The following is a 17071-nucleotide window of genomic DNA, read 5'->3' as shown; positions in this document are numbered from 1 at the left end:
TTTCAGGTAGTTGTAGAGAGTGATAAGGTCTCCCCTGAGCCTCCTCTTGACCTAGGATATTCACTAGCATACTAATTCCTCAAATTCACCTGTTAAACGTTAAACAAAGACAAGCTTCCAGCTTTGAAAATGCTAGCTTTTTTTTCCCCTTTCTCATAGCCATCTATGAAATTCTGAGTCCCAAAGAGATTTGAAGTAAAGTGTTTGTTGTCGTGACATTTTTTTTCCTGATCAGAGAGACAAGTCCTACTGAAAGGCTGTGTATATAGCTGAAGCACTAAGCAACTGCTGAGCAAGCTACTGGCTTGTTTTATCTTATTGCATGAAGGCAACTGAAGAACCAGCACAGGACTCTGCTGTAATGGGCTGTCCAGCACTCGTGAGACTGTTCTACAGTCTTGTAACTCAGACTTTTCTATGCAAACACAAGGATAGCTGCTCCATCTATTTCTCTCCTTGCTCAGTATCTCTTTGTGTGACTGCTGACAAGGAGCTACTAGGGGAACTTCAGTATCACAGCCTTCTTACTCACAGTCACAGGTAAAAATTCTCCTGTTTGACAGTGTATTTCCTGGAAAAAGATTCTAGCTATCCTATTACAACTACATGATGCCATGTCTGATCTTCTGGGCATACTTGCTTTAAAATTTTCCAAATCAAAAGGTCTCTGAAAGAGCAACTTTTTTTTCCTGAAGTCAATGGTACAGCAAATGGGGACCTGACTCAGGATGATGCTGCTAATCACTACTGAAAGAAACAGAATCCCAAAAGTCACAGTATCCAAATAAACCATAAATATCTACTCCATGTGCCAGCCAAATGTGTAGGAGGGATGCAGGCTTACTTGAACATGATTTTGAAGCCAAAATAAGATTGTTTGCCCTTCCCAGGAACTTACAAAAGGTACATCAAAGCCATGAAATTAAAAAAAAAAAAAAAAAGAAAAAAAAGAGGAATTAGAGTGGCTGACGATTAACTGCATTACAGAGAGTAGTAGAAGTATCTGTTCCTTTGATAAATTCCTGAGGATTAGTGGTGGCAGAGAAGGCAGAAGCTGTTCGGAGATTATACAGAAGAGGTTAGAGTGCCCCCAGTGCCAGGCAAAGGCTCTCATGCCCACCCAAGCTTCCCTGACAAAGGTGAGATTGCTGTGAGTCACAGCACGAGGCTAAACTGGCTCTGAAAGTCTCAGCCTCTCACTACCTAAAGCTATGGATCAGATGGGTAACTTTTAAATGCATAGACTCTGTGCCACGCTGGCAGTGATTCCTCACAGCAAACTGTCTAGCTGCTGCTTGCACTGTGCTATAATTAAGTTAACACACAAGGTCTATGTGGTGTGCCGATTACTGCTGGCTGCCAGCCAGGTCTGTACCCCTGCTGCGAAGTCACATTTATTGGTGTTTCCCTGCAGGAAGCTCCTGTTTTACACTGATGAAAGTCATTACATTTTTGTTTGTTTAAAGCATCATTAAACCTGTAATCACAGTTGCGGCCTCACAAAACTATTCCATAATTCATATAAAACTCCCATAAAGGCTGACCTAGAAAGCAACAGAATCTCTGTGCTGTTGAGCCGGGCTCAGTACAAGAGAAGAGATGAGATCCCAGCTCTATGTGGACATAGGGTAAAAGCCATTCAGAATAGACAACCAATTCCTCCAAGTATTAACAACCATTTCAGATACCCACAGGCTATTCAAGCTGAGTCAGTGCTCTACTGGCAGCTGTTTCAAAGTTGCTCATAGTCTGTATTTCACTCATGGTCACCGATCAGACCCCTAAGGTCAAAGCTCACGTTGGAAAGATTCTCACTGACTTCAGTGACCCAGCTCCTTGCCTTTGAAACATATGAGGGTCCTAAGAAGGAAAAATTCTGCTAGCCATGTCTGGTGAACTGAAGACTAACCACTTTGACTTCCAAATGAGCTACAGCTAGCCATCTTCAACCAGATGAACACGTCCCTGATGATCATCCCCACAAGAAAACCATCTGGTTGTAAAATGAAATGAACAGTTAACAAAACTGGAGATCACTGTGATTGGAAAAACCCCCTCAAAACAAACCAACAAACAAAAACAAAACCTGAACAGATACCCAATAAACATGGAGAATATAGACCAGGCTATTTATTCAGTGTTCAGTCAGAACAATTACACCGTAATGCTTAATGAAAAACTAGTACAAACAAGTTGCTAACAAATAAACAGTTTCCATTAAAAATTGTAGGTGGTTATCCTTTAAAATGGCAACTCTTTATGCAGTAGATTAAAAAAAACAGTGCCACAGTGTAATAACTATCCTGAACAAAAAAAATATGCCAGCTTTGATAATTGTTAATGTTGTGTAACATCATATAAGGTTTGAATTTCATATGCAGAAAAGCAGGTGTAAATGCAAGAAATATGACCTGCATTCTAGAGAAGAGCAGAATAAAAGGCCATATTGATCCATCCTGGCCTAAAAATCTGAGTATGATACCATGCTTTAAGTCTTTTTTATACAGACTTCTCTACTTTGCAGTCTTAGACAATCACATTCTAAGTAGAATCAGGTTGTTTTGCTGCCTCAGATTCCCCAGCCAATATTTAGAGCTTGAAAAGGTGATGGAATTTACAAGCTATTTCCCTATTAAAAAAAACCAAACCACAGAATCAAAAACCGTTTCTCCTCTTGCTGCATGGAGACCTCATGCAAATAAGAGAGAAAATGATTAGCACTGGGGAAAGGTAAAATCAGCAAGGAGAAAAATGCTGGCAAACAGAGAAATTAGCATGCCAAAAAAACCCAGAGAGTGAATGTTCTATAATTTCTTTCAACTAAAGCAATTGAAAGGCTGCTTGTAATAAGAAACAGTTGAAAAGAAGAAAAGAAGAAAAGAAGAAAAAGAAAAAAAAAGGTTGAGGTGTGACTTTTAAGTTAACAATTCTCTACTGAGCTCTGGAATGTTTTATGTCTGGGTTTTTTTTTTTTTTAATATATATATCACTTAACACTCCTGCACCCCATAAATATTCAGGCTTGCTATAATAAACTCATATTGCATGATACAGACACCACATATGCCATAGTTCTTTCCTAAAGAAACATTATGTCATTGGACCTCTGCGCTTTGAGGCTTTCTTTGGAGAGTTAAAGGCTATGTGTTGTATTACACATGCACACAAAAGTATGTGCCAAAACTCTTAATAAGTAAAAATAAACTTCAAGACAAAATAATTTCGGACTTGGAAGAGCCAAAAGGAAAGCCTAAATATCCAGATCTTTCACTGTGCCAAGTGAATAGTCTCATGGATGATAGTGAGAATACCCACATACTTGTTTTGAAGCATGTGTTTTAGTCATCTGTTGGCGAGGACTAGAACTAGCGATATTAGTCTACTACTTTAGCTCTTCTGAGCAAAATAAATGTTATAAATATATAAGCACACACTGTAAGAGCATTCATATAGCATCACAGCTATAACAAAAATATCTACTCTTCTACAGTGCTTTTCACCAGTACATCTCAGAGGTGTTTATGAAGGAGGTCAAAGTCTTTAGCTTACAGATGGGGAAGCTAAGACAAGTGAGTTTCTGGAACATCCTGCCACTATGACTTGGTTGTGGGGGAAGAGGGGTTGGTAACCTAAATTAATTTGAAACAGTCTGATAAGCCCACAAAGAGGATGTATTATGGTGACAGCATGCAGTAGCGGGAGGGGGAAACAATTTGACAAACCAATTTGGAAATCCTTTCTACTCTTATGTTCCCAGTGCCAGATCATATTCTAATATAGCCGATTTACCAGATATTAGATCTTATACCACAGGAACAGTCCTATACCTTATTCCTCTAACCTGGGCTTTCACAATTCTACATGGAAGGTTTTTTGATCTAATTACAGCTATTCAAGCAATCACTAGGTTTTTAGAAAGTATTCCATGGGCATAGAAAAACAGAACAGCAGATAAGGAGCTCTTAGGGACACAACGAACTGCATGTAAATAGCATGTGACAGTGGCAAAGAGTCTGTGCATGGCAGAAACAGATTTCATGATCCTGATTCAAGAAATCACTGTGTTTCAGGATGTGTTTAGGCATATACTTTGTAACTTTTATATACAGATTGTCTGCTACTGAAGAGGGGCAGATTTGCCTTTAATCCAAGCATTTAAGATATAAACATACAGATAACATATATGCAGCACCGGGACCTTAAAAGTGGCAATTAAACATGCTTAAAACCTCTATGGGTGATGACTGCAAAAGAGGGAAACAGGAAATTAGCATTATTAGAATGAGAAAAATGACATGATATTAATGTGATACACTCTTCCCATCTTGAATCAAACAGAAAAGTTGCATTTTTTATGAAATAGAGCACTAAGAAAGTGCCATTTTTTAAAGAGCAAATTGTTCAGTTTTACTTAAGTATATATTTCCCAGCAGCTCACCATTAAATGGCACGCACTGTGGTGCAGCATTGCTCCTCTCAGCAGCCCCATATCCCATCTCCGTCCTCTGGACTGCACGCCCTAACCAGCATGCATGTCCTGTCACTGATTATGTGACTTAGGAAAGAGACACTTTCTCACAAAAGCGATTGATTTTTGCACTCACCATCTAAAGCCAATAATCTTTTTAATGGAAAATACCTGAACCACTATGACTTACATAGCTACAGAGCTAGATTGTCAGCAGTCAAGTTCTGAGCCTAAACTCTTCTGAGATGTGAAAACTATCTTCTTGTATTCACTTCAGTTCTCATGCTCCTCCTTCTTCCACGCATCTAACCAGAATTTCCCCTCCTGACTGTTAAAGCCCAATACTTCTGGTCCTTTCCTGCTAAGTCACAGAGAATAAATCAATCCGTTCTTCATCAGCCTCACAAGCAGAGGATAGCATTACAACTAGCTTGGCAGTTTTACAGAGAAGAGTCTGAGTGTTATAGTAAATTACTAAAGCTGGGTGAGGAAGTCTCCAATTCACCAGCCCTGTTGTATTCAGATACAGGGACAAAGTGCGTAACATCTCCAAGTTTACTACTGTTATTAAATCTAACACAGTGAATCAGAGTCCAGGTACACTGCTACCCTGCACAAACAATAAGCCACCCATCTTGTGACCAGACTATTTTTCAAGTAATTGACTATGCACTAGGAAGCAAGTAGGTTCATTTCATAAGAGGAAAAATTGTTTCATTAGTCACCAGGTAACAAGCATTAAGCTAAGGCAGACAATGTTTTCCTTAGCAGATCAAAGAGGAGTTTGTCCTAGTCCTTAGCATATACTCCCCACACTGAGGGTTGTTTGCAGGCTCTTTTGAATCACAAAATTGTTATTGCCATGTGGATTTTATTGTTACTTTGCCAAAATTCATTTAGCTTTTCAACAGACTGTAGTTCCAGCAGTTAAGTGTTGCATGGAAGCTTCGTGCCTCAACCCGCTAGGAGGCTAATGCACAGTGCCAACTGCTCCTAAGGATCATGGATGGATTCCTGGCATCGCCAGTTGGTTGGGGAATAGCAAACTTAATGAGAAAAACCTCCATATTTCAGTGCATCATAAATGTATCCACACACAGGGGTGGGTTTCAAGAGGATAAACCCAAAGTATGGTGTACATGTGATGAGACTTCCACACTGTATTTATCAGCTAAACTCAGGCAGCACAGAAGCAGCTCTACTTCTATAGCAACTATATATATGTACGTATGTATGTTTGCGCACACATACTCCTTCAACAGATGATACTACCGAAGAGATGCATTCCTGGGAGAACAGATAACTTGTCTCCTAATACCAAAAAAGCACAACGGGAGGCAAGACACCTTTGTTCTTTAATCCTATCTCTAAGAATGACTTCTGTGACTTCAGGATAATGCACTCAACCTCTCGAGGGCTCTGTTTCCATCCTGCTACAGCAGAGGTATTAGCTTTTACCTCTAGTGAAATGTGAAGGTCAGACTTTGGCATTATGGAGAATAGAAATGGGGTCTCTTCTTTCCTTCACTGGTTCTTACTCACCATTTTCCTATTTCTATTTAAAATGGTGATTTTCTGTGAAGTCCTACAGGTGTATGTAGCTTAGGGCTTTACTACACAGTATCTCAATGCATTTATCTGAAAGCCTCATGCACTGGCATTTTCCGATTACATTTGAATTATGGTTATTATTTAAGAAAAATGTGCACTTCTAATCCTTTAGCTGAAGAAAATTCTGTAAACATTAGCATATGCTTAGAGCTCAGAGTACAGAATACAAAGAAACATCTCTTCCCTGACCCCTAAAATTATCAGTTTTCCTAAAACGACACACAGTTAAAGGTGACATGATTACTTCTGGAGTTTTTTACTGCCCGTAGAATAATCCTGGATTCTACAGGCTACCCTGCAACAGAAGGCATGAATGGAGCAGAGGTAGGCACAACCAAGCTTTATCTTTAATTTGGCTAGCAAAGATGAGAACAACAATAAATAAATGGTTAGCAACCTATACCCTTGTTTAGGAGAAACCTTTAAGTTCATCTTGCAGACATTTCTGGAACCTCCCCTGATTTCCTGTTCTCTACTTGCACATACCACCATCCAGTTCACACTTAGCCATTTTAAGTCCCTGCTGTCTGATAGAAACTCATACTTAATTTTCTGGGCACCCAGACTCCTATATGCATTTTATACTTGCTCCCTGAGTGAGACAAGACAGCGTATATAAACTCATAACTTCTTGATAAGCAAAGTTGGTCATAATTCTTCTCCTTATAAGGATTTCTAATAATAAATAGCATAACTGAAAAAAAAATCCATTATTTGCCTTTAAAAATAGAACAAATATAGAACTTAAAAAATAATGAATAATGAAAAATTATTTTCTTGTGGGAAACTGTGGATGAAAATGTTAATTCCACCGGGAGTTTTAAAACAAAAATGTACGTTTGATTCAGTTTAAATTGCCACTTCAGGCTTTTGAATCAAACAATCCATAAAAAGCAACTTAATTCAAACAATTTATTTCTGAAATTATTATAAATAAAATGTTGCATCAAAATTCCAGAAGAAAACGGACATATTTGAACAAAGAAATATGAAAAATTATTTGTCTTTCTATATATTCTAGAAAAAAAAATTGTTTCAGTGGCTAGTACTTGTTTCTAGGGTTTCTCTGCAACCAAATAAAACTCTGCTTTCGTCCACATTAACACCATTCAACTTATTTGGCATCTTCTGTTATGTGAAAATAAAACTGTGCAGCCAGCAGCTCTTCAAAGATGAGATTTCAATGCCGACAGCTTTAAACATTAAAGTCCACTCACTGAAATCCTATATCCGAGCTTAAACCCGAACCAGACACAATCTCTAGCTTGAAAGGCAAAAATATATTTAAAAAAAAAATGCAGGAAAAGTAAAAGAAACATCTTTTCATACAATGTGTAATTAAATGAAAGGACTTCACTGCCACAGGACACCACTGAGTTTAAAAACACAGAAAAACTCCCTCTGAATAGTTACCGACAAAAAGTTTTGGAAGAGATATTATTTTCTGTATTCAGGTTTTAAGATGAAACTGATATTAATCAAGAAAGGAGCAACTTTGCTAGGATAGATCTTCTACTGTGCATTGTGCTGTCACGTGCCATCTCCTGTAGCCACCGGTACTGGATTTTTAGGGGACAGACTGTGGGGTGAGTGGCCTGTGGGTCTGAGTTGGCCTAATTTGTATTCATCATCATACAACCTTTATAGTCCAACTTCTCTGTTAAACAGTTATCTTCAATGAATGTGGAAATTATTCCCATACATTTCAGAAAGTTCAGTGATTTGTATTACATAAAATTAGATAGCTCTGCATTTTATGCTTTCATGCAGTTCTTACCTAACTTATTGACCTGTTGACTTATTTCTTTATGATCTTGTAAACAATCTGAAAATGATAAATGAGCAGTGTGTCAGATATCTCCACTTAAGAGGACACAAAAATTTCTTTGTTCAAAGTTAAAGAAACTTTTTCCAGCTTGCTGCAGCATACTGTAATTTAGCTTTGAGCCAGTTATTAAACCAGACAATAATATTATAATGGAAATTGTTTAATATACATCATTAATAGTAAAGTGCCTGCTTTCATTGAAGTAAAAAAAAAAAAAAAAAGTCTGCTATGAGCAGTTTTGAAATGAATATTTGATTCCAAACTTCCCTTGTGCATTTAATGACATGCTAATTTACATTTTAATTACTTCCTAAGAAATCAAAGCATTTGTTGACAGAAGAACATAATGTCAACTTCACGGTGCACTGTTGGTGGATAGTTAATGAACTTAATTAGATAATTAGTGATGTTAATTATCCTTCTATTATGAAGATAAAGATGTTACACAAATGATGCACTTTTCAAAGAAATATCATTATATGCTTGCTTTTTTAAACTCTGTTAACTTGAAAAGCTGATAAAATACCAAATGAGTGATTAGTAAGAAAAATATTTGTTTAAATAATAATTGTGATTGTGTTTCAAATATTTCTATCTTCTTCATTTCACCTACCATGAACTGCTAAGTTGAGATCATCCCTCTTTCATCCCAAATTAGCAACCTCTTTTTGTTCAACCCTGCTCTCCTTTTCACTATCTCACATACCTCCCCACTTTAAACAACCACTCTCTGATACAGTGGCTCTACTATTGTTTGAAGACCCAGGCTGGTCAGCATCAGCCTTGATTTTACAGTCAATTATTGAAAGATGCTATAACAATGCAGGAAAGAAGGAGCTAATGTTTGAAGGCACTGGTCCACTATTTAGCTCTGGGTTCAGCTGCTAGTGTTGCCACTGACATCTTGGGTGATCATGGCCAAGTCGCTGTAAATTCATGTCCGTCAACTTGAGATAAAGCTTCTTTCTTACAGAAGTCAAAGCCCACTGACACACAGCATTTTGAGCTAATGCCGATTTTATACCTTGGGGTTGAGTCCTCTTGTGCCCTGACAAGAGCCTAGGAATACATCATCAGCCTTCCGGTTCAACATTAAACACTTCTGCTTGAAAAGCCTTGTTTAAAACTACCTTCTAAAACACAGACTTTTGCACACAGACATCTCACCCAAGAATTTGTGAGTATGATCTGTACATATTAATTTAAAACAGGTCATTTCTCCCTCTTCCCCCACACCTAATGCAAAACCTGTAAAGATGGCTGCAAAAAGTGTGAGGCAAGACTGACAGCCAGGAGTGAATGAAGCTCCAGTGCTCTTTTCCTGATGGACTCATGTGGGGTGAGAGCCCTGCCCCAGACAGGACTAATTCTGTATCTGTGATGCAGCTACTATTTGTACTCAGTAAGTAAGTCCCAGTACTGGACAAAACACATTAAAAAACTCCTGTAAGTGTTGATGTAGAGATTTACATTTCCAGCATGGAAGAAATTTACGCCTGTAGCTCAAACTCCCACTGTAGTCAACGGAAATTTTATGTTCAAATACTTCTCAAAATACAATGCATTACCGCCACAGGTCAATGACTAGAGATACTAGGTATACTAGCCATATTTATCTTAAGAATGAGTGTTACATGGGAAACAATTTTTTAAAATTTTTTTGCTGGCTGTGAAATTTGAAAAGATTGTTGTTCTTGGTATAACAAATGAATAATTTTCTGTAGCAACACACTTTTAGCTGCTGGCCTAAGAGAAAAGCCTGGTGAATAAAAACATGAGAAAACTAAAAAAGTAAATTTCCTGTAAATCTAAAACTAAAGAAAGTCCTAAAGACTTTGAAATAACCTATTGTTTGAAACATGCCTCAGTCTTTCTCAGACTTCAAAAGAAACATTAACTCCTAGAAGAGATTTGATTCTTCCTCTTGGGAATCTAACTATAGAGGCAGGACCTGACAGACAACTTTTAGAGGAGCTTGCTCAAGAGACATTTGCTATTACTTTAACCAAGGATACCTGTTAGGAAACTATGCAGAATTCAAGTTGTCCTTGGTCATATCATTATCTTCTTGCTCAGTGATAAGATGAGGACATACAACTCACTTTCCTAAATGAGTTAATGAACTTGCAGTTTCTTTTCAGCAGGTACATCAAGACTGCTTAGCCATTAGTATAAATAAATAAAATATTACGATGTAAAAAATTAAAAGGAAGAATTTTCAAACAGAACTGAAGTAGATTCTGTGTCTGACAGTGACTTAAGTCTCAGCCAAGAGGTCTTTTCTTGGAGCTCCTGTTTTCAGAAAGTTATCCACAGAGACAAAGGCGGCTCTCGCTGACACACTGAGGCAGATTTGCTGTGGGTTTAACAATCTGCCTGTTGCTTACAAAAGTAAGCACAAGACATGGGCTCTTACTACAAAGCCAACTAAAGAAAAATTAATCACTCCCAGTGAAGCCAAACTTAGCACCTTGTATTTTCTGGTTTGTAAAGCTACACTGTTAAATGCTTTTTTTGCCATTAGCTCTGCAGTGACCTTGCATGCACTGAGGGCAGCAGAGCAGAAACCAAGATATCCATCAAACTGCTCAAAAATCCTTAGAGTTCAAAGGCTGCATTCTCCCATCACTTAACTAGGAGGAATTCTCTTGCAACGGACAGAGTGACAAAACCGGCACAAAGGAGGTCAGATGCTGGCCCTTTATCTATAGCTGTCTTCACAAGTGTACGTTTGCTGACCAAAATCCTACCATAAAGTTTCTGGGTTTGCAATTACAAGTTAGGAGGTCTCTGTTAACCTCTTCATTCTGAAGACTGGGATTAAAAAGACCTTTTCTATTTCATTCTCTCAAGGTATATGGGCCTGTGGCATAGAGGAATGTAATTAATGAACCAAAACAGGAGAGGACAGGCATGATCAGGCCTGCTGTAAAACTCAGGAGGCTCTGCATTTCTTATAAAGGATAACAACTATATCTACAGCCCCGAGGCAGCGTGTCTTACAGTAGTTAGAAGTATGCTGCTTGTAACCTTGCTCACGCATTCATCCTCAGGAAGAACCTCAGGAAACTGCATGGTAGAAGCTGTTGACTGATTTACAATTTACTGAAATATTGTTATAATGGTTTCTTGCTACTCTTGCAGCTTGTTGAAGATGACAAAAACAATCAGTCATTGCTAACCTAAAAATTAAATACATATGCTAGATTCTGACAGCAAAATTGGGGGGGAGAGGGACGGGGGGAGGAAGAGAGGAGAAAGAGCAAGAGATCAAAAGGCTCACTTTGAAACAGGGAAGTCAATGATTTGGAAACCTTTGGCACTGTATTCAGAGTCTTACAGACCCTCCTGCTGGCAAACTTACACAACTCTGTCACCTGTAAGCATTAAAAAAATCTGACTTTGTACAGTGCTCCTCTTGCTCCTGCATGGCTACTCAGACTTCCAAGAAAACACAAGATAGCAATTACCATAGCAGATCATCGCCCTTCTACTACCAGAAATGGGATCACACTCTCCGTTCTGAATGATCATGCATTCCAGACAAAGCCCAGAGCAGAGCATGAGATAGCAAAGTGGATTCAGAAATATAGGGAAAACACAGCTGCATTTGATTGCTAATTTTGACATTTGCCACCAAATAGCAGTGAATTGGCTTCACTGATGCTGGAGATCCTGAGTGAAAATACAGCAGAAACATGGGGCCTGATCCTTTGCTGGAGTGAAGAGTTTGAATTTTGCTGTTTTTTTCCAGATTAAGAATTGGGTCTCAAAAGCACTCTTGCCATCTTGTAAATGACAACAGGGAAAAAGTTGATAGTTTTGAGGGGGATGTTTAGTATTTTTTTGTTTGTGGTTTGTTTTTTTTTTTTTTTTAAAATCTGCAGCAAATGCTACTACTGCTTCAACTTCTTTGTTTATTTTTGGTCTATAAAGGAATCAAATTAACAACCCAGTAACCAACCCATTTCTTCTTTCTACTGAGCAAAGCTTTGAAATCCTGGCTGAATTTCTGCACTTTTCTCAAATTTAATAAGTCTTTCTCAGTTAGGAACAACCGTACTTAGCTCTCAGTAAATGCAAAGATTTTTATGGGATTTAAAGGCTTTGTCTCTCACTATGTAGTTCATATTGCTACTTTTCCTTTTATCTCAATGTTTCAACCAGGTGCCTATTGCTGTAGGACATAGGTCCACAACCAGCAGTAGTGAAGACAGAGGCCAGTATCTGAAGACTTTTCCTAAGTGAACACAGAAGGCACTTGAGACACCGTAAATGATACAAAAATCACATTGCAGCACCTTTAAAGTGACTGCCAAAGTGAGGTCAAAAATACAAGTTAGAAGCACAAATACCATTTACTTTTAATGTAACTTGTGCTCCCAACTTCCTCCGATACTGAAAATCCCACCTTATACCTTGTTTGTGAAGTATACAAAGAAAGAGGGTGGTTGGGGAGCAAAGAAATTAATTTTCTTCCCCTTAGATTTCATCTCTCTGAAAAGTGCATCAAACTCTTTCAAAGATAGGCTGGAGGGAGAAAGGGGGAGAGGGAGAGTGGAGAAGAACATTTGGAACTGTAGCTTTGCATCTCATTGAGAGGAACAATTTATCAGAGTCGTGGAGCTGTCAGTCCTTGACATGATAAGGAATAACACCAAATGAGTAATGTTTCCTCCAAACCCAGCTCCTTTAATTACAATCTTCCTCCTTGCAGAAGAGAGACAGAAGATGCAGAAACACCAATTTCATGCACTTGTGCCTGAATAATGTCTCCGTGCTGCCTTTTCCAGATGGCAACCTTTTCACTGGAGGAACTAATGATGTGGGCATATTTAGGGAAAAACCAATAACGGAGTCTTTAACCTTCAACAGCAAAAAGCATGTTGTACAAAATGTTCCTTGGGATACATTTACAAATATCAATTACATTGCTCACTGAGGTGTAATCAGCTGTAATAATCAAAATTAATTTTAAAAAATAATTAAACAGACCCCAGGGCAAATAGTCGATGCTGTTGTAGTATGACATCACAGTCTACATATGTACCTGGGAAGAACTTGCTCACTCTGTAAGTAGCAAAGTGATTTTAAGGAATGAGAAGGATGCTGTGGCATGCTGAGAAAAAACCTGCAGCTCAGAAGGTACTATCAGACACATTACTTGTGTATCATAGCCTTCCTGATCAACACACCTGGAAGTGAACCAGTCATCACTGGGGATAAAGCTGCAACCTGCTACAGCTTGAGCTAGAGGATTAAGACTCCCTAAACTGATGCTGTAACAGACTCACTGTCTCCTCAGCAGGAGAAGAAAAGACCTTAATATGTTCAGCACTGCAATAACACAAGCTCAGTCCAAAACTCTGAATATTCTGTCAATGCATTGCTGCCCTACCCTATAGGTGGTTACTCTAGCCCTAACACACTTAAACAAGTAACATCTAACTGGTGCTTTTTATTTGTATTCTTGACAAATGCCAAGCAAAAACAGGGAAATGGCCCTTTCTCTCAGCAAAGGAGGAGTTTACACATGGAAAAGATAGTCCAGCCGCATTGCTGGCAGTAGGAATGCTGCACTCTCTCCAGACCCATCCCTGGTTTATATAAGCACTTGCCTCCTTGTCTCTTGAGGCTAAACTAAAATTTGGACCTTTAATACTTCATACTGAGTAGAAAATGAAAGGACAGTACTATGGTAATACCTGATCCTTTCTACTAATTCAGTGTATGAAGGACGAAGTTTACATAAGCGATGTAAGTCAAAATCAGCAGCAAAGCCAGCATCTCCTCACCTTGCTCTGACCCAAGCAGAGCCCTGTGAGCACAGGCACACACGGGTTGCTTGGGTTTTTCCTTTCAAGTGCAATAATTAGGCCTCATGCAAAAAGTATGCATTAATACATTATATGTTAAGGCTGCCAACCGAAGTTCTTCAGATCAATGTCTACTTCTTAGTGATTATTTCTGGCAGTCTAGAAAAGGAACCTTAACTGCAGTAGGTGTCTAGTTTACAATGGCACATGTCAACAGACATACTCAGAAGCCTCCCAAGTCCAGACAAACTCTCGAGAGCCATATCAGAGGCAGAGCCGGTGGGAGAGCCAGAAAAGACAAAAAGCAGAAGTTACCTCAGATTTGCATGTTATTTCCTTTGTATTTCGGCCAGGCATCAACCTAATAGCTGAAGAGAGGCTTTCACTCCAGGAATTGTGCTTGCTCTGTGACAGGCCTGGACCTGCTTTATTCTGGAGAATCTTCTTTTCAGATGCTGTGGGCCAGAACAGAAAAAAAAGCTTGTAACACTTGAAGTTGAGCTTGTGGGAAGGTAGAGGGTTTGTAGCGATGTTACACAACACACCACAACATGGCAGTGCCTCACTCCAGCTGCCTTGTCCTTCTATTTATAAGAGGAGCAATGAATTAACAGGTACTTCTCAAGCCTTTATTTAAAAGCCTCACAGAGGTCTGCCATAGACCACTATCATTATACAGACATGAACTTTGAAGCCCTGCAGCACTACACACATTGGGATGTCATTCTTCACCCAAATATCCTCCCTTTTAAATTCTCTGATGGGATACAAGTGTCTAAGGAGATTTCTCTTTCTTGTACAAGCCTCTTGTACAGCACAAGCCTATAACATCACCAGATGATTACAGAAGGGCTGGGGCATGACACAGAAAGCAGTCACAATCCTGGATGAGAGAAACTGAGATCTGCTTTATCGAGCAGGTGATGTGCAGAGGAAGGGTGTAACCAAGGAATCAGCGGCTTTCCATTAAGCGCTACATTTACTGCAATGTCTTTGCTTACTACAATGAATGTTCCATAAAAGAACAGAGACCTATCAAGTGTTGCCAAGCTTTTGTCATAATTTCTTCCCATAAAGGAGTGATCTCCGTTATCTTCATGTCCCTTTCTTTGTCATTTCCTTTTACAGAAAGGTCCATCTTGTAAGTGTCCTCCAGAACCTGCCGTCTCTGAGAAATGAGCTGCTTCCAGATGATTTCTACTGTTCTCAGAATCTCCTGACGGACTAGGAAACAAAAGAAACTACAAATGAAGAATCATTTTTTGTGTAATGAGTCAAGCAGCAGATAAAGCAAAAACATCTCATTTGGAACAGCACTGGTCCAGAGTAACTGCTGGAGTCAGTGGAGTTGCTCCATTTTGTCTACTGCCTCCATAGGTTCTAAGCCAGACTAGTTAGTCTAATACAGAAAACAGCAGGACATTTCTTTTACTATATTTCAACTCCCTGAGAGAAACAAGTAGGAGTGACTGATGATACTAGCTAGTTTCTGCCTTGGAAAACCATCTCATCAGAATTTTGATGATCTGACTATCATACATAGAGTGCTAAAGCATCCTGTTGCCAAACATCATTAGAGACAGTGGGGGAAGGTAACCAAGTCATGAAACAATTTGACACAGCAACTGCATGCTATACAAGGAAGTGCTGAGCTGTTTTGCTGTATTTCCCTGCAAATGAGACTTATTTGGTTGCATCGTATCCAAGCCAATATATATTTAAAAAAAAAAAAAAAAAAAAAAAAAAGAAAATAAAAGAGCATCACACTGCTGTAGGGTTCAGCTAACAGCCCCCACACTGAATCCTGCCCAAAATTTTTTCCGGTGTTTCTCTCAAAAGATCAAAATGTTTCTTCCTGAGTACAACAGACAGACACAAGCTCTGTACAGGCCTTGAAAAAAGAAATAGCAAGTAGCTGGGCACTGATACTGGCCACAACATGGGGAAGAGATCTCCAAACTGATATCCATTACTCCTGAGGATGTGGGTTGTGAATTTTGAATAAAAAGGTATGATGTGAACAGAAGTAATTTTTAGCACAACCTTCTTTTCTCTATGCTGTGCCTGCAGTGCCTACACACCGAAGAGGCAATTAAGTAGCACTTGCACAAACTGGTCTGATAACTGTTTAGGCCAGGCACTTTCCTGCTCTGTAAGCCAAAGGCAACATGTGCCATAAGTTACCATCATCTGGAGTAGGCAGACTGCCCTTTTCCTCTTCACTGGGTGCAAGGAAAATTTGGTGATACGAAGCTAACTTTGGTTTTGCATCCACCCCAAAACCTTCTGGATAGCTGTGACAAAAAAAAAAAAAAAGAGGGCACATGAGGAAACCAGACTTGCAACAAACTGAGGATAGTGAAAAAGCTAAAGGTATTTCTACACATCCACTCCTACTCGATTCATTTAGTAGACCAATATTCACAGGCTCGAGGGCTTACACCAATCACATGATACTGAAGAATTTACAGGAAGTGGGAACTAAACCACTTCCAGTCTGGTTTTCAAAGTCAAGGAGCACTAATCGAGATCCTATGGATCACTCTGTTGTACATGCCTTATCCCTGCACTACTTAGTGCATTTGTATCTACCACTCACCTCAGTTAGCTGGAACACAGGGCTGTACTGGTGTGGCCAGATTGCATCCAGCTTTCTTGCACCTCCCCTGAGCATCTTGTATGCCATCTCTTTGCTCTGAATTTCTTCACTAAAGGTATCTTCCATTTTGTGGGAAACACTGCCTTGCCATATCCTACACCTGAACTGCTTATTTAGTCCAAGTTCTTTGCACCAATGATTGTTCATTCAGTTTATAAAGCACTTAGCACAAAAAAGCTGCAGACTTTAGCACCGTGATGTTAGTGTCATGTAGATGTGATTATAACTGAGAACATCACCATGGCCAAAAAGAGTTAGTGCTGCTTTGGGGGGGGGGGTGTGTGGTGTGTGTCAGATAATTTACCGGTCAGTAGGTAAAAGACACAAGGAATTTCAGCACAGCAGTAATACTTACAATAAATGCCACAGGCTTAGTTAAGCCATCCAGACAACATATACTTGGTCACAGAAGTGCTGTCAATAATATATATATTATATATAGCCACTAGTAACATACTACGCTCTTTCAATTGTAAACAGGACTACTACATGGGAGAGTCAAATCTCTTGGGTATGCAAAGCTGCCATTTTTATTTCTGATTTTCTTTTAAATACCACAATTCTGATTCCCTGGATCTGCTATGTTTGGCTTTTGGATAACACCAACACTTCCGTAATTTTTTTTTTTTTTGAATGTTTATGTTCTTGCTACATACAAACAAACCTTACCCCATCTCAACAGTTTTGGC

At 39.0% G+C, this 17071-nt stretch overlaps 1 protein-coding gene across 4 annotated transcripts in view; it reads right to left on the bottom strand.

Annotated features, from left to right (window-relative positions):
* The window catches only part of WDFY4 (WDFY family member 4), a 144503-nt gene that overhangs the window by 66206 nt on the left and 61226 nt on the right, over window positions 1-17071 (bottom strand). For all 4 annotated transcript variants that reach the window (XM_075154612.1, XM_075154613.1, XM_075154614.1 and 1 more), the window contains 3 exons: window positions 15908-16017; window positions 14756-14947; window positions 14039-14178 (listed from right to left, as the gene is read on the bottom strand). In XM_075154612.1, the coding sequence (XP_075010713.1) occupies window positions 14039-14178; window positions 14756-14947; window positions 15908-16017 (442 nt within the window). The remainder of the gene's footprint in view (window positions 1-14038; window positions 14179-14755; window positions 14948-15907; window positions 16018-17071) is intronic.

Source organism: Calonectris borealis, chromosome 7 (assembly GCF_964195595.1).
Source record: "Calonectris borealis chromosome 7, bCalBor7.hap1.2, whole genome shotgun sequence".
Classification (NCBI taxonomy): Eukaryota; Metazoa; Chordata; class Aves; order Procellariiformes; family Procellariidae; genus Calonectris; species Calonectris borealis.
The sequence above is the reverse complement of the archived record's forward strand: the minus strand, read 5'-3'. Positions and strand labels throughout refer to the sequence as shown.